Raw genomic sequence first — 17,763 nt, forward strand, 5'->3', positions numbered from 1 at the left:
CACGCTACTAACTTCATATTGCCATTCAGCACAATGCAATTTGCAGGGATTCTCTGGACCCTAAGGAGGGATGAAGTGATAGGGAGGAAGGGGTCTTGTTTTGTTTTTAATTAAAAGACTTTTTGTTGCTGTTAAACTTCAGTTCCTGGCTCCTTCATTGCTGGCCTCGACCAAATTCCCCATCCTCGTCTCTTTTTGTTCTGCACAGTAAGCAGACAAGGACGCCTCCAATTTCCGAGCAGGCAGTGGGGAGGCTCTTCCACCTTATTTTACTCATCTAGTACCTCTATTAAGCAGAGAAGTGATCAGAACGGGTGGTAGCAGGGTAGAGGGAGAATGAGCCGTGCAGCTTTTGATTAGTTCCGTGCGACGCATTTCCCGTGGTACCTAGAGTTTCCTGAGCAGCATCCGCATAGTGACTCTCTGCACGGTTTGCTTTTACTGGAAATGAGGGGAGAGTAAAAATTAGACCTAGAAGCAAATGCCAGACAGGAAACTTTTGATTACTGACTCTGGGTTTAAAGACAGGTGATCTGAGGGCCAGGTCCATGACAGGATTGTTACGTTTGAGCGTTAAATTAAAAGAGAAATCAAGGGCATTTCTGAAATGTGTCTCGCTGTGGTCAATAAATGTCATTATCAGACATGACACATTCTGCATTGAATTGGTGGCATCAGTTCATCCGCAATTGAATGAATCCTGCTGGAAGATCATTTTCAGCTGCATTGAAAACAAAAAGCACTCTCTTCTTGCTCTAAATAGATGTTTTAAAAAGACCATATTTTGGTTTTGAAGTACGGAGAGCCAAAAAATTAACTTATTGTCCCCAGCAACATCTGAAAGGTTTGAATATCTTTGTTTCTCTTAAAAAAAAAAAAAGTATATATCACCAAGAGCACTAATTAACCTGTGAATTATTTGCACTTCTCATACAAGTAATGTTATTAGGTTAAGCATGGCCTTAGAAAATGACACATTAAAACAGAGTGGTGCAGCCCCTTATGGGAAGGCATCTGAACATCAGCTCTCAGCACCGGGTTTTGCCCCACTCCTCGGATGTCCCCTATCACTTCTGGGGAGCTCCTGGCTCTGTGGACCCATCCCAGCACTGCCCACTGATCCCCCCCCATCACCACGGGGGGTACTCGTGCCATGGAGCAGCCCTCTGCCTGCGGCAGGGTGACAAGGTGGCCCTGCACACAGCCAAAGCCAACAGGCAGGCTGAGCTCATGGACAGGCTGAGGGAGGGAGGGAAGGGCACAAAGCCCCACGCTCACTTCAGCCTTGAGCTCAGCAGTGGGCACAGAAGGGACATGCAGGAATTCCTCCCGCATCCCGCGCAAGCTCAGCCCTCTCCTTGCTGGGGGCTCATAATAGGACCCCACATCTCCAAGGAGTCCCAGGAGCTCGCAATGGGTCACCATGTCCCCAGGGAGCAATGGTGCCACCGGGGGGCTGAGCATCGCGGTGCAGCTGTGGGGCATTGTGCATGCAGAGCCTCGGGGTCCCTATGGAGAGATGCGGTCCCTTCCGTGCAAATAATCCGCTCCCTGAAAGGCAACTGATTATTTTCAGATTACTGTCGGTCCCAGCATGAGTCTCTGCCACCAGTTTAATGAGCTACAGTCAGCAACTCCGGGTTGGTGAGAGCAGGGGTCCCCTGAGTCAACCAAAGGCATCCTCCGGTGTGTCCTAAAGCCTACGTCATAGCCCTGAGCAGAGCTATGGATGTAGTGTGCATCTCAGACAGACACATACATACATTGATATAGAGAGATATACGCACAGATATACACACATTACAGAGTGGCCCAGTCCAGCGTTCAGCCAATATGATGGCCAAGATCTTGCTGAGTTCATTGGGGTTGGGGACAAACCACAGCTGAGGACAACCTTTTAAAGAGGTTCCTCTCATTGCCTATAGAACTTAACTCATGCTGGACAAAGTAATCTGACTTTCAGCTTCCCAGCTCCCTGGAATCCTTCTGTTTCTTTTTCTCTAATATTAACAGATTATTATGATCATCCCATTCATTCATCTTTAGTTTCTTGCCCTGCCCATATTTTTGAGGATACGGGAGGAACAAATCTGGTCATGGATGCTTTCAAATATGTACCAAGCCATCTGGGAAAGAGCATCCAGAGCACAGCTGTCCCACAAGAGCCTCTGCAGCCCTGGCTAACCACCTGTCTGCCTTTTGAACATTACAGTCAGAAGACAAAATCAACAGTGAATTTTCAACCCGACTAGCAGAGGAACAATCAAACTCTTCCAGAGGAGGAGGCTCTATAAGCAGGTTTTTTGCTTTTTTTTTAATGGGAGGAAAATAAAAAGGGCAAAAGGGCCCACAGCATATAGCAAAGGGCAGCATCTGTTCTCTTCTTGGCAGCCCAGCTCTGTGCCATGGGAGCTGAGCTCCCGTCCCACGCAGCAGGTCAGCACGCAGCTGCCCTGCACTCAGACAGAGATGGACGCAGAAAAGCTCATGGTGGAGAACAAAACAGAGATGACAGAGGAAGGTCATAACCTGTCTCCCCGATGGCTATCCCGCTGAATGCCAAGACCCAACCAAAGCCAGCAGAGTCATTCCAGCTGACCCCAAGTCTCCTCTGTGCTAACATAACTCACATCCCCCTAGCTCAGGCTGCTGCTCTCCCAGTGCCATCTCAACAGAAATCAGCACAGCCACAGCAGTACTGGGGGCAGAGGGCAGAACTGTGAGACCCCCAAAGGCTGGCAAGGCAAGGCCAGTCCTGCACAGCATGCTCCCACAAGCTGGGCCAGCATCTCCACTCTGACTCCAAAAGCTGGAAGATGCAACACAGCAGAAAAGCCATTTCTGTACTATCTCCTGTAAGAATGTTCTGGTACTAAACTGGTTACAGATATAGGAAATCAGCCACTCCTACAAAGAGCTGCAATAGGAAGAAGACCCAGCTGCGCCCAGATGGGAGACTGGACATTTTACTTCGATGAAAATGGAAAGGAGAAAATGCTTCACTTGCCAAAGCAGTAACAGAGCAGTGCTGGGGTCTGTTAGGAGAAGTGACTCAACCAAGGAGTTTTCAAAGTCATGATCAGCAATGACTAAGCAGAGCTAGGAATACACCATTGATGAAATAGTAGAGGAGATGAGATTACTCCTGTAAGAGCAGGATGACAAACCAAGAGTCAGTGGGGCTGCTGGAAATCCAAGTAGGTGAGAGATTTTGGATGTCAATGTCACTGTGAAAGACCCAGAGATTTTATTTTGGAAATAGCTGTTTTGGGGTCCCCTGAATATAGGGAAAAGGTGCAAAATGCCCTCCTGACACCTCTGATGTTCTCAGAAAGAAAAGTAGGAGCAGATAGAAGTGATACAGTCCTAATAAAACAGAGATGGAAAGAGCTGGGACTCTGTCCTGGCAACTGAACTGAGCAATCTGCAAAGTCCTCCACTGTCACATATATGGCAGCCACAGACCCTCAGCTTAAGCACGCCTGGGTTCAAGGTTTATTATCTTCCATGAACAGCAATAACACACAGCACTGTTGCAGGAAATGGACACAGGAGCAGGAAAACATCATTTGAAAATGACCCTGATGAAGGAGACATATATAGTAAGAAATAATTTCAATAAGGACAGTGAAAGGCTATTTTTACTTCTTTCTGTGACACAAGGTTAAGAAAGCATTGCAGAAAATGAACAGGAAAAACCTGCAACCTCTGTGAAGAAATATTCTATCATTTAACTTATTGCGCTAACTGGTGAAAATGAGGGCTGCAAGAGGACGAAGATGCCTGCAGAAGGAAGACCAGCACCTGGGACCACATGAGGAACACTGGTCCTCACAGTTCTCCAGCTGTAGAGCTGCTGGGGTTGAGTAGAGATTTCCTGTGACAATGCAGTCCCTGATACCAAGGGCAGGTGGCCAAGATTTCAGCCTTGCTCTGCTCCCAGAGCTTCCCTTCTTTAATCAAGTTGAATGGAGGCTGCCTTTGTTCTCACTGCACCAACTGGGACCTCAAGTAGGAAAAAAAGAGAAATTCTGGCTTGTTGAAACATGATCTTGGTGATTTGATTTATTTGGCAGGGAGGGAATGGAGTGCTACGGAGGTTCTGCTTGCAAAGAAAATGCTCAAATGAAAGACAGAAAAAAAGAGGAGCAAGGGGATAAAGGAAGGAAGGATGAAATTTCTTCCCTTTAGTTGGTACTATATCTGCCCAGACATCTTTGGATGGATTTTGTGCTACAAGAAAATTAGTTTCTGGCCTCTGATAAGCTAAAAGGCACAACAGAAAGTTCCATCTGCAAAATGCCAGGCTCTAGTTCTTTCATGCATTTTTCAGTATTTGCAATATTTAAGCTAAGTTTTGAGATATGGGATGGAAGACCTGAAAGCCAAGCAGACGATCTCCATAGATCATCAGTTTTGTGTCTTGCTCCTTAAGGAAAAAAAATGAATAAATATGGAGATTCAGTTCCAAAATTACTTCTGTAAAAAAATAGGAAAAAAAAATAGAGGAAAAATTCCCAGGATTCAATAGTTCTACAAGGACAAAAAGTCTTCCAGAAGCATCCCAAACACCAGCCCTGTTGCTTTCTCTGGGACATATGAACTGATAGCAGCTTTCCCTCAGGTTGGATTTTTGGCTGGCCTTGGAAGGTGCTCACCACGTCCAGAGGGCACCAGCTGAGCACGCTCTGCACATGAAGGAAAGCAGGACAGGGATTGGGCATCACTCAGAGGGAGAGGCAGGGCTGGACTATCTCTGCCATGCAGCTCAGTGCCGTGCCAGAGAGCCCCAACATGCCTGGGAGATGCCACATTGGTGACACGGCGACGGCTTTGAGCTCAAAGTCACCTCCACGTTGGATGGTGGTGACACAAAGCAACACCACCCACTGGCACGCCTCAAGCCCCTCTTACACCATTCCAGCTACAAGTCCAGCAACAAAAGGAAAAAAAAGCAGCGTCAACCAAAGCCCTGCTGACACCCCAAAATAACATCTGCAGCCCTACCCACCGCTGTCCCTCTGCCCTACAGCCTCGCTATCCTCATAGCCACCCAGGCAGACTGCAAGGAAGAGATGATTTAAGGTCCAGCATTACACGTAGATACGTTGGACTGCCACAGCACAGAAAAAGCACATCAATACCTAGAATGCTTCCCTCGATGGTGCCACAACATGGTACACACACACACACACACACACACAGATCTACAGGTAATGCATGGGGATGGCGTGTTGGCAGTGATACAGACCTTGGCGATGGTTCGGGCTGCTGCTCTTTCCTTTAAACAGAAGCAATAGTACATTAGCATGGTGTCAGGTGGCAACAGATGTTGCTGCTTCACTGTTAAAACATAACGAAAAGACAATACCAAACAGTACAACTAAGTGGAAGTTGTGGACAGAAGAGTGGGAAAGGAGTATTTATTTCCTGGAGTTTCTGTCCTGGACAGGAGATCACTGGAGACTCACACAACCTCAAAGAAGACACATACAACGCACAGGGCTGAAGAGCTGCTCCCAACCCATCCTTGTGCCTATGCATGACTCAGACACCCCATGGCCATGTGATTTCAGTGAGCACAGGAGGATTTCTGTTCACCTCCTTCCTTTGGAAACGCACCTCCCCGAGTGATTTCTGCACACAGGGAAGGATTGGAGCATCTCCTGTTGGCCTAGGGTGCCTGCTTGTTCCTCCTAGCCAGTGGGAAAAAAACTGGGAAGAGGTACAGACCCCTGGCCCTAGGTCCTGGCACCTCAGCCATCCTTACTGCCATTGGCAAAGACTCCATGGAGGGAGTGGGGACAACAGTTTCTGCACGCAGTTTCCCACTGAGATCCCAAACCACAGGGCTGCACTGAAAAAACATGGCCCTTGAGAACAAAGTGAGGTGAACACCTACAAAAGAATAGGCACAACATTGCAAGCCAACCTATGGCCACACTAAAGAAGTTACCCTTTCACTGGCCAACATCTTGGTGGCATTTCCCTGCAGTAACAAGGAAAATGTGTTCTGCCTTCAGCTATTCACACCTTCTTCACACCAGGCTGCAAGAAACAGCCTCATCCTTGCAGCTCCAGAAGAGAGTGAGAAGACTGCAAATGTCAGCAATGTAAAGGTCTGCATCCCCTGGCACCAGGCACCAGCTGACTGTTGGGGATGGGGGAGCAAACAGGATTGGAGAGACTAAAAAAATGCCTTCAGTCCTCTGCTCTGTGCTCAGCCCAGCCCCAGCCTCAGACATGCACACTCAATCTGCAGCCTGACCCATCCATAGGTCTCCAGATCCCTGTGCTCTGCAGGGACGTGGCCTGAGCAGGTACTGTCCCACTCACCACTCACCAGCTCAGCATCTCTTCTCTATCCCCAGGGCTCTGCTCTGCCCCTGTCACCAAACGGGGTGTCCTACCTTGCTTGAAATACGTGAGTACACACTGAAGCTGCAGGATGCCTGGCCTTCTGGGGTGATCGTTGCTCACCAGGGCAAACTTAGCAAACATGTGGTGGTGCTTCTGGCCAATTGATAACCTCACCCAGAGGAGAAGCAGAGCTGTGCTGAGCAGGATGGTTTCCAAACAGCAGGATGCTCACAGAAATGCTGCACATCCAACCCATCACTGCCACGTGCTGTGCTCCAGCTCAGCGGGATCTGTGATTTTTGTAACCTGCTTATGGAGCTATGGGAATCTGGGACACGGTGCTTCAGTCAGGGGTGAGAGACCAAGAGAGTGTCCCTTTGCTTTTGCTCACCACTAAATCCCGCCTGCTCTCAGGGAAAGAAGGAAGGTAGGGAATGAATTAGCACGTCGTGGGCCTGAGCATCCTCTGAGGGCAGTGAGGAACAGAAAGGTCAGAGGCAAACCAGGAACACCACCTTGAGCTGACTCTCTGAAAGCACCACTTTGCATCTTCAGCCAAGAGCTGTAACATTACTCCAGAGACAAATTAGGCTGAAGAAATGCATGGGCAGCATGGAAGAGGGGTGGGAAGATTGCTGAGCAACCCATGGGGATCGGCTGCCAACACCTCTCACATCTTCAAGGTTGCTGACACGCAAAAGGAAGGAATGAGGGGGCAGGGGGGAGGGAGGGAAAAAAAAAAAAAAACAAGAAAAAAAAATGCAGTGAAGAAGTGCGAGCTTTCCAAGCTCTCCTAATGCTTCTGCTAACCTGAATGTTAGTCCCGACTTGCTCTTCAGGTTCCTCAGGAGCTCCAGCTGGTTCAGAGGTGGGATGAGTCTACAGGGAGAGAAGAAAGAGTGTTAGCATTCGGACAGAGTTGATCCCAGAGCCTCCTCTCCTGGAAGCTTCGCCTGCTGCCCCCTCCTTTCACTACAGCTCAGTGCCACCGACTGCAATGGGGACAGCTGGGGCAGGAAAGGGTGGGGTGTCACCTGCTATTCCCAAAATGACCTATAGCAGGGTGGTAGGAAAAGATTGGGACAGCAAGAGAGAGAGAAATTGTCTTCTTCACTGCACCCCTGACCATCAGATCCTGGCAGTGTTTCTGGGCAGCAGGGGGTGTGGTGGCAGGAGGTTAGCTGGGTGTCAGGTGGAGAGATGCCCTTGTGGTGGAGGCACTCAGCCCTGCTGCTCTTAGGATGTGAGATGTATGCAGGGAGCATCCTGCGGGGTGCAGGAGGCAGCAAGCGAGGACAGGCAGAGCACTGCTGGGTGGAGATCTACTGGTTACCTACTGCCTGCAGAAGGTTTTGCCCCCAGAAGAGGCACAGCCCTGTATGATGGCCTTCTGGATCTGAACCAGGGCTTTCCTTTCTTTCTCAGGCTCATGGCTTGCTGCTTCTGGGCCAGCAGCACGTATTGCTGAATTGTATGTGTCACGGCTGTGCTATAGGGTGCAAAGCAAGCACAGCAACTGTCCCCAGCTGTGCTTGTGACAAGGATGGGCCCACAGCCCAAAGAGGCACAGCTCCCAGGAGGGATGTGTTTGTTTATGCTGGAAAAGGAGCCACATGGGCTTTGAAGGAAGCAGGATCTGCTCAAACTGCCCCAAACTGAAGAGTGCAAGGAAAGGAGAAGGAATAGGGCTGTTGGCAGTTTTTAAGCCATTAAGAGACCAATAGGTTCATGCTTTTCCTCTTACTGAAAGAAAGAACAACTGGAAAAGCCTTTCCTCTGCATATACAAATCCCACACTCAAAACCATGGCTGTTCAGCAGAACAGATTCAGCAATCACAGAACTGAGGCAGTCAAAAAAATGTTCCAATCTTAAGGATGGAGGAAAGAGTAAAAATAGGGCTGAAAAACTTCGCTCTGCTCTGCAGTGCAGTTGTGCTCACTTCCACTCAGAGGAGAGTGCATCCTGAGTAGATGAATTAATGACCCTCCTCATTCAAGGTGTCAGGAGGAGGCTGGAGCAGTGTGCAAGTGCTGGGCTGTTGCCTCCATGCAAACACACCACAGCAATTGCAGATTGATGCCAAGACAGTAGAAAGAGGTGCATAAAATTAAGTGCATTGCTAGCTACAAAATGTACTCAGCACTTAATGCTGAGTGCACAACTATTCTTTAGAATCACGGAATATCCCAAGTTGCAAGGGACACATAAGGATCATTGAGTCCAACTCCTCCTTCTCCTTTATGGAGGTCTCTTCTTTAAAGAGTTCCATACCCACACATGCAACAACCCTAAGTTCTCCAGCCAGGATCACAAATGCAGGACTCTGATGGAAAACACAGAGCTGAAGACCTCATGAGCTCATTGAATGGAAGGATTTTAGGTTCCTGTTCACTAAAAGAAGGATGCAGGATCCCTGTTCACTAAATGGAAGGATTCAGGGTCTCAGAAGGACCCCTCCCTTGCATTAGCTCACAACCCGAGGTCTGTGTTGTGCTGAAGGTGACAACCTCGTGGGTCAGCAGTGATGCTTCCATGCAGAGGTGATGACATAAGCAACCACAGAGATTCCCTGGTGCTGCAGTATGCATGGGCACAGTGCACACCATGGTGGAGAAAAGAATCCTGTACTGAAAAGAGAGTTAAAAATGGGCATCAACTCAGTCCCATACAGTCCCCAAATGTGATCCAAAATGAGTGCTCAGCCAAACCTGCCCTTACAAGAGCTGCCTGGGAAACAACTCTGCATTGCATCACTTCACCAGAACCTCAAAGGGAAGCCTGCTGCCTCAGGGCTCTGTGTGCTTTTCTCTCTCTCCTCCCGGTCCATGTACCAGTTGGTTAGCAAGGGAAGCGTGTTTTGGTGAAGGGGAGCTGGGTGAGGCCTGCACATCCCTTGCCACCACCAGACCACCCAGCTGCAGCCCATCACCTCCCAGGACCACACACAGAAACACCACACGGACTCCATTCCCCAAGCCTAAGGGAAGGTACAATTGCTTTTCCTGGTAGCACAGACAACATTCAAGCATTTGGGGGCAATGGGGACATCATGCCTCCGGCCAGGACATCACTGAGAGCCCACAACACGAGGAAGGAAGGCAGCAGCACACAGCAGAGCACAGGAGCACGCACACACACACACGGTGATGATTTATTTGAACAGCCCCAGTATGAGCAATGAAGGAGGAGGTGATGAGATGGATACTGTGATGAGGACTAAAATGCATCTCCATGCTGTGCTGGAATTCTACGTGGAGCTGGTTATCACGCTCACCATGACTCTGTCTCCAGTCTAAGTCATTCCTCATAACAAGGAATATTTATGAGACTTATGAAATATGTTATGATGAGAGTTGGAGTGGAAGCATCACGTTCTTATTTTCCTTCCAGCAGTAGAAAAATACCCAGTTCTCTAAGCAGGCTGCTGTCCTGCACAGCGCTAACATGCACTCAATCTCACACTTCCAATCACAGATGCAATTTGCTCTAAATTAACCATACAAAGTGGTAAGTGTGATTTAGTAAGGCCGTGAAACTCGTGTCTGTGAAAACTGGAGCCAGGTTTGGAAATCAGGCACTAAATCATATCTGTGTTAATGCATCTAGTGAGGATCGAAGCTGTCCCAAAGAACAGAGATTGGCCCACAGTCTCTGAACGTAAGCCATTAATTCCTCATCTTCAAATATTGATTTTACTGCACCTTCGGGTCCCCACCTCATATAAAATATGCCCATCATCTGAAAACCTGCTCTCTTCTGCAGAACCTGAGATAATATTGTTTGTAATAAATCTCATCCCAGCCACGCACACGTCTGTTTGATTGCATTGAAAGGTCAGCTCTGAGAAGGAACAACTGGGTCTAATAACTGGTTGGCTGCAGGTCAGTTACAGAAGGGAGAAAACAAAATATTATTACTCTGCTGAGATGGGACACTCCTTTTCCAAACACCAGACTGAATTACTGGGGGAAATCCTGAGCAATCATTTCAGCTTAGCACACTGGGCCTGCATTTGATCTCCCATTCTCCTTAAAAAACAGGCACAGCCACTGCTGCAATTTTATTCTGCACTACCACCAATGTGTCCCATGGTGCCACCAACACCACTCACACCACTAAGGGCAGCAGACTCAGTGACACCTGGGGGGCACAGTTCCTACAGCACTGAGATAAGAGACACACTGATGGATGGGAAAAGAGGGCTGGGAAAAGGGCAGCACACATGAGTGATGGGAAAGGGGAAATGGAAGTATGAATGAGGAGGTATTCTTGTTAACAGTTACATGATTTGGAGGAGGTTGGTAAGACCATCAAGAAATCATCGTTAATAAAGCAAGCTTATCAAGTGTTTTCCCATTCTCATTCTTTACATCATCACTTTGGTGGACAGTTTCCCAACACTTGTGCAAACCAATAGCTAAAACACGTATGGAGGCACATGGAGTTAGTGGGCAGGCAGCGGGATAGGCAGTCTGGTTTGGGCTTTCACTCACTCCTTGGAAAAAATTACTGATCTTCAGAGCTTTCTGGGTTTGTTTTTTTTTAGTTAAAGGCTTTGCACGTTACAGTCCCAAACGAAGAACAAGGAGTGACATGACACACGGTTCAGAGTCACATGCACGTCATACCTGGAGGCACCGTACGTTTGCGTTTGCGTGCTTTTCAAGAGTTTTCACCCAAGAAAACCAAAGGGATAAGAGAAAGAAAAACGGAGGGAGGGAGAAAAGAAACAGAACAAAGAAAATTAGCACATGAACCAAGTGCACCCTGGGAGCAGGCGTGCTGGGACCAGGCTGCGGGTGAGCACCAGTGCAGGCTGAGCTCGCTCCCTGCTCCTCGCATCGCTGCCACCCATGAGACAGGCTGCTGGCACCTCGCTCCCAAAGCAAACAGGCACCACGGGGCAGGGAAAATGTGGGGGTTGAGGTCTGAGAGATCATCAGGGAGGAATCCACAGCTCTCATTGCCACCATCCAGAGGCTCCTTGGACCATGAGAATGGCTCCAAGGAGCTCCAGTGTGTACTGAAACTGATATTTCAACAACTTTTTCTTAGTGCAAATGAACATGGCTGAGAACAATATCCTGATCACTGAGGTGATAATAAAGGGTAAGTTTGGGGGGTTCTGTTGTTGCTGTTTGTTTTTGGTTGTTTTTTGTTGGTGGTGGTTTTGTTTTTTATATAGGAGCCATATGTACATCGCAGATTTGCTCTACCACACTTGGAATTCCAACATCCAAGCTGAGATGCTCTCAGAGCCCACCCTATTATCCCCAGCAGAGAGAGACAAGCTCTCCTGCAGTGCTCTGAGTGATGCTCTGGGCACGCACAAGCTCTTCCAAGTCACAGCTACCAATTTTCCCCACCAAACAGACCCTCTTTTCAAAGGTGCCTTGTGAAAAGACACAAGCTCAAGTCACAGGGCTCCTGCTATGAGGAGCAAGCATCCCAATGTTGAACAGAAAAGGTGTTAAGTCAGCAGTGACTGCAGCTCACCTCTGGCAGAGGGGATGCTGTGTCCCCCTACCCAGTTCCCAAGCATGGCCTGCAGCTCAGCTGCATGCAGCAGCCAACACCATGTCATTGGGCTCAGGGTGCAGCAGCTGGTGCACACCATCTGGCTTAGGGAAGTGGGTAGGAAGGGTAGATGGGCAGTGTGAGAGATGGAAGCGGCAGCCAGAACATACAGATACCCCCCTTGTACATCAGGGGAAAAGTATTTTGAATGATTTCAGTTGAACACATCCAAAACGGACTCAAAAAGAAGTTCACTGCTTGATTGGTAAAAAAACAAACAAAAAAAATCAACCAAAGAGCTGAAGCCATCAGGGCTCACCTCCCAGGTGATGTTCAGGTTGCCTGGTCACAGACAGCAATGGGAGTTTTAGGGTGAAGCTGAGAGAGCAGAGAGCCCCATGCCCAGGGAAGTGGTGGATGCACTCATTCTCACACCAAAGGGTGCCCCTGTATGTCTGGCTGCATACTAGGTTTGGGATTTTCGAGAGCAGTATAACCATGACCAAGCCCACTGAAGCCAATGTCAGCATTGTGTGCTTTGCAGAGGGCTTTGGGTCAGGTCCTCCTCCTCTTGGCAGCTGGTCCCAGCCAACGCAGAGGTGGGACACAGTTGGATGAGTAAGTTTTAATGCTATTGGGAAACAGTTTGGTTCTGTTTCATGGAGTTGTTGTTGTTTTGTTTTCCTTAAAGCAAAATCTTGATGTCAGTTTATAATATCTTTAGGGAGCAAACAACCAATCAGGCACACACTGGGAATGAATCCAACGACAACTTACTGACCATGACAACGTGAATTCCAACAGGCATCTAAGATGGATAAACAGGCTGGCTAACACTTCAAACACAGACTAATGATTGCCCTGGGAAATGCATTCAAATGGCTAAAAGGCACCAAGAAACACAGAGAACACACAGGGATTTTGCATCAGCATTGGCACAACCCAGCACTGGACAACAGCTCTGCACCACATGGAGTGGGAGCTCAAGGAGCCCCTTCGTGCCCCCCAAAACCCTTCCAAAGCTGCAGGAATATCCAACCAACACCATCCAGAGAGACCTGGGCAGTCTCAAAACACACCAGAAAGGAATGCACAGCGCTGCCCAGGAAGGAAAAGGAAAGGAGAAGAGGAAAAGGAAACTGGGATCAAGGCCAAATGCACCTGGGGACAGTGCCAGGGCAGCCCAGAGGGACAGAAGAGTGCTGAAAGGCAGAAGGACCATTAGAGCCCGGCCGGAGCAGCGCGAATTGCTGCACGCAGGGCAAGGCAGCATTTACCTAGGTCCAGGGCAGCTTGGAGTCTTCACACCTGGGCACGGCACTGTCACAACACAACGTAACTACCCCGGGCGTGGAGAAATAAAGGTGAAAAAGAAGAGCACGTACATACACACAGAGATGAAAAGAAAAAAAAAAATAACAGGGAAATTAAAATTGAGGCCGAAAGAAACACAAAATAAAACAAAGCAAAAAAAAAAAAACAACAAACTTAGAAAGAAAAGACATATTCCGGCTCTTATGAGCTACAGAATTTTTTTTACAACTTAAATAAATGAAAAGTTTAAATGAATAAAAAACTTAAATAAATGATAAAACTCTTAAGTCCAGGTAACAAAAATAAACACAGAGACATTGGCACCACGAGGTGGGCAGCAAGAGGAGGAGGTACCTGTACATGGGGACGGTGACAGTGCGCTCATAGTACTGCCAGGTGGAGTGCAGGTCTGTACGGGACAGGTTGGTGGCATAGAACCTCCACGCAGCCTGGGAGGAGACAAGGTGGGCTGGAAATGTAGGCTAAGTTGGATAAACACCTACCAACACCGACTCTCTGCTATCTATGGGTCTGACATTTTGCCTTCTCCTTGACATGTGACACAACTGGGGTAAGACCATAATGCCACTGATCACAGCTAAAGATGCTGCAGCAACCAGGCACTTGCTGTCAGGAGCACTGCTGCTGCGCATTGGGGAGCTACAAAATTTGGAGAGAGGGGAGCAGGAGCGTGTAAAACCAATCTAACTGCAAATCTCCAAGTTATCTGCCAAGGCCAGCCTTCTGTGCAGACATCTGTTAGCACGAAGAAAATGCTCCCAGTTGTAGCTTTTTATCAGTATAAATATTCTCCTTGAAAAAAAAATATATATAATTGGTGAAAGCAGACTGTCCCAGTGTATTTTGCCTCACTGTGCTGGGCTGGGTTTCATTCCTTTTCTCCCCCACACTGCCTTTCACATATGCTGCATCCCTATGGCTACCTTCCTGGCATTTGTTCCCAGACAAGACCAGCCACCAGCTGCTGTCTCACGCTTGAGACATGCATCCCTGTTTTTCTCCTCCCCTGCTCCTGAAAGTCTATTCAGACCCCAACATCAGGAGGATGCCGCCCCGAGGCTCCCAGCTCCTAACCTGAATCAGGCCTGCTGCTGGGTTACGCCTCTTCTCAAAGTGCTTTTGCCGATGCTGCTCCTGAACCTTCAGAGCAAACCCCGAACCTAAAATGCCCTGGGGAAATGAAATTGTGCAATTAGCAGGTGTTAGAGAGGGTTAGGTTTGTTCCACCTCATTTTTGCTTCAAAGGCATGAGGAAAGGAGCCCTCAACCAAGGGCAGCCACAAACAGGGGCTCTGCTGGTGCTCGCTGCTTTGGTAAAAGCAGCTGATAAAACACAAAACATCCGTATCACACAAGCACACAGCAAATTACCCCTATGGGGGAAAATCAGATCCGTGCAACACACTGCAAAAGGGAGCAGGGTTATTTACTGAAATGGCACAGCCACCCCTAGGAACAGCAGCAGGAATACGGTTTCACTTCAATAAACGTTTTCCATCTCTCTTGTGAAGAATTACATCCGCATTTTCCATCCTGTTTGCTCATAAGCACTGTGGCCTGCCCCCTCTACTATTTTTTTTTCTTTTCTGACTCAGAAGCAGCCAAGCAGTTGAACCTGGGAGTTCCTGGGGCACACGAAGCCACAGGTTGACCTTAAGGTAACTGCTCAGCCCCCCCCACTGCCCACCCAGCCCAGCCCACACTCACAGCTGGGAGAGCAAAGAAGGAAACACCGATGAGCGTGAAGGTTGCAGCCAGCAGCCGTCCGTTCCAGGTCTGCGGGTACTTGTCTCCATAGCCAATGGTGGTCAGGGTGATCTGCAAGAGAGACCCAGCCCTCAGTCACACAGCTGTTTAGTTTAAATCACACAGCTTGGCTTGGAAGAGACTTTACAGCCCACCCAGCTCCAGCCACTATCATGGACAGCTCCCATAGACCTGGCTGCACAGGGGTCATCCATTGATGTGGGCACCTGCAGGGATGGGACACCTACATCTCTCCAGGCAGCAGTGCCATGGCCTCACCACTCTCTGGGTAAAGAATTTTCTCCTCCATCTGATGCAAATCTCCTCTAATTTAGTTTAAAACCATTCCCCTCCCCACCTTGTCCTACCACTATCTGCCAGTGAAAAAACTGCTCTCCATCTTTTTTTGTTTTTTGTTTTTAATAAGTACTAAAATAAAATACTAAAAGAAAATAAAGCAAGGTCACCAAATTTCCCCAAGCAGATGGTGGGGAGCAGATAAGCTTGGGGGCCATCCCGCCTTCAGCACATCTCAAAAGACATCAAGGTTATTTGCACACATCAAGAGCTGACGCTGTTTATTACCCATTTTCCCAGCAGTGCTTATTAGCCAGTCTCCCTTCCTGCTTAAAAACAGCACATTAGCCCAACAGGCTGCTTTGTACAACCTAATTTAGAGGTATTTTTCTCCTCCTCAGTATTAATGTAATGCACCAAGAGAGGCTGGCAAGTTGCTGTATGTGTTTTGGGGAAGGAGCGGAGAGATTTGCTGGAAACAAAAAACCCTTGAGCTTCAAACTGCAGCAAAAGGTGTTTTTCCCCTGCTTCAGCCCATGAACCTCACAAATGGGGAATGCTGGGCACCCTCTCAGAATTGGGAAAGAGCTTCAATAGCCTGGGACACACAGGGCATGGAGGACTGTCACAACAGGGACATCTTCAAGGAGAATTCTGCCCAAAGGACCCAAGGTCCCTGACCCACAGTCCCCAATGACAGAGCTGTCTCCAGGAGTGGCAGTGTCCTCATATCAATGATGTGCTGTCAGAAATCTCACACCTTCAGCCTGGAGCAAAACTGCTTTAACCAAATGGAAGCCCAATCCCAGAGCACTGTTTAATAGCACCCACTAAAAGCCCTATCAATTAGCTGCCATTTTGACAAAGCATTTAGTAAAATGTGTCCACGTGGCTATTCCGTGCTGAAACACTGAGCTGAAGCAACGTTCACTCTTTAATCACTGCAAAGTTGGGTTATGTTTTTTTGTGTTTGGTTTTTTGTTTTGTTTTTTTTTTGTTTTGTTTTTTTTGTTTTTTTTTTTTACAATTTATAGAGACAACTGCAAGGATCTGGAGCCACCAAGGTAAAATCAGGATACAAACTCCTAAATCAAAGAGGTGATTTTGTTCAGCTCGTATCTTAGCATGGTGGTACTGGAGCTGTGAGCTGGACAATGACAAAATCTGCTCATTTTAATGAGGCTGAAATATCACTCACAGATGGACAGAAGCAACACCACGTGGTGCACCAACATGTCCTGAAATGGGGAACGAATTGAGAAGCTCTGCATGTGGCTCTCCAGCCTGGGAAGGGACAGCTCTGCCCATTGCTTTCCCCATGCTGAGCTCTGATCTGGGCTGTCAGCTTTCCCCTATTGTTTATTTCCTAGTTATGTCAAATTGGGCTTTGTTTTTATTTTCTGTCATAACCAAGGGGCTTGAAAAGCAATTCACTGCCTAACAGCATTTCATTCCCTTTATTGAAGAAGAGGAGCTGCTTGATGAGCCGATTCTTCCCCAAGCCTGTTATTGGGATTTGATCAGATCTGGGATTTTCATTACATGCTTTGTAATCAAGGCCAGACCAGCACTGCAGTGCCAGAGCAGAAGAACAATAATGCAAGGAGATTAGAACGTCATTAATTCTCCCTTTGTTAATTGAGTAATCCAATAATTCCCACGCACACAGAGCAAACTGAAAGTATTGCCCTTTCCTTTTTTGTCAGCAAAGATTTGCAAAGGGAGTGCTTTCAGCACTGAAGTTTTTCCTGGTACTTAGAACGTATTCAATTTATGAAATATAGTCCTGTGCATTTAACAGCTCAGGTATGATGATCAAGAAGGAAAGGTGGCAATATTTGTAATCACGATGACCACAGAGGCCTCATTAGATCTGCCACAACACTGACAAGTCCCATGGCTGAGCAGCACACCAGCCCCCTCTCGCTGTGCTGCCCCGGCTAGCTCAAGAAATGTGATCCCATAGCATCTCCTACAAGCTTTATTTAAGAAATTTAGCTAAACAGAGTAGCCTAAAACCATTTAATAAAAATGTTAACTAAGCAGTCTGTAAGCTGATTCCTCACATAAGTGATAGAAGATGGAGGGTTAATGGACATTTTATTTTAATAACCAGCAGCTGCTCCATGAAAATTACTTACCAGACCCCACCAGAGTGCATCTGCGTATGTATCAAAGTGCTCATTTTCTCCTTTCTCGGCCAAGTATACCAGGAAAGAGGCCAGAATAAGGCAGAGGAAGCCAATATACCAGGCAGTAATCAGCTCCTGCAAGATCATTAAGGGATAGAATAGAGTAATTGCAATCCTGGTGTGCATCTCCGAAAGCTGAGCCACTTGCTTGCGGTTGGCCTCAGAGCTGAACTTTCTCTGCGTTTGGGCATGTTTAGGCTTTGGGTTTCAGCTGGAGATCAGAAGTGCTGATTTTCAGTGCAGTGCAGAGAGGGGACATCTGAGATGGGCCCACACAGTGGTGGTGCCCCGCAGCACTCACAGGGTGACCCCCA

At 47.8% G+C, this 17,763-nt stretch overlaps 1 protein-coding gene across 10 annotated transcripts in view; it reads right to left on the reverse strand.

Moving 5' to 3' along the window:
- Positions 1 to 17,763, reverse strand: part of KCNQ2 (potassium voltage-gated channel subfamily Q member 2) — a 55,593-nt gene that overhangs the window by 16,976 nt on the left and 20,854 nt on the right. For 4 of the 10 annotated variants that reach the window (XM_065754124.1, XM_065754127.1, XM_065754123.1 and 1 more), the window contains exons 5-10: positions 17,399 to 17,524; positions 14,922 to 15,032; positions 14,289 to 14,384; positions 13,548 to 13,642; positions 7,171 to 7,239; positions 5,252 to 5,281 (exon numbers count right to left, since the gene is read on the reverse strand). In XM_065754124.1, coding sequence (XP_065610196.1) covers positions 5,252 to 5,281; positions 7,171 to 7,239; positions 13,548 to 13,642; positions 14,289 to 14,384; positions 14,922 to 15,032; positions 17,399 to 17,524 — 527 coding nt within the window. Of the gene's footprint in view, positions 1 to 387; positions 442 to 5,251; positions 5,282 to 7,170; positions 7,240 to 10,990; positions 11,021 to 13,547; positions 13,643 to 14,288; positions 14,385 to 14,921; positions 15,033 to 17,398; positions 17,525 to 17,763 lie in introns of all 10 variants that reach the window. The other 6 variants (XM_065754128.1, XM_065754126.1, XM_065754122.1 and 3 more) reach the window with 3 other exon arrangements.

This window comes from Cyrtonyx montezumae, unplaced genomic scaffold (assembly GCF_038088225.1).
Source record: "Cyrtonyx montezumae isolate F1298 unplaced genomic scaffold, pur_monq_1.0 scaffold_9, whole genome shotgun sequence".
Lineage (NCBI taxonomy): Eukaryota > Metazoa > Chordata > Aves > Galliformes > Odontophoridae > Cyrtonyx > Cyrtonyx montezumae.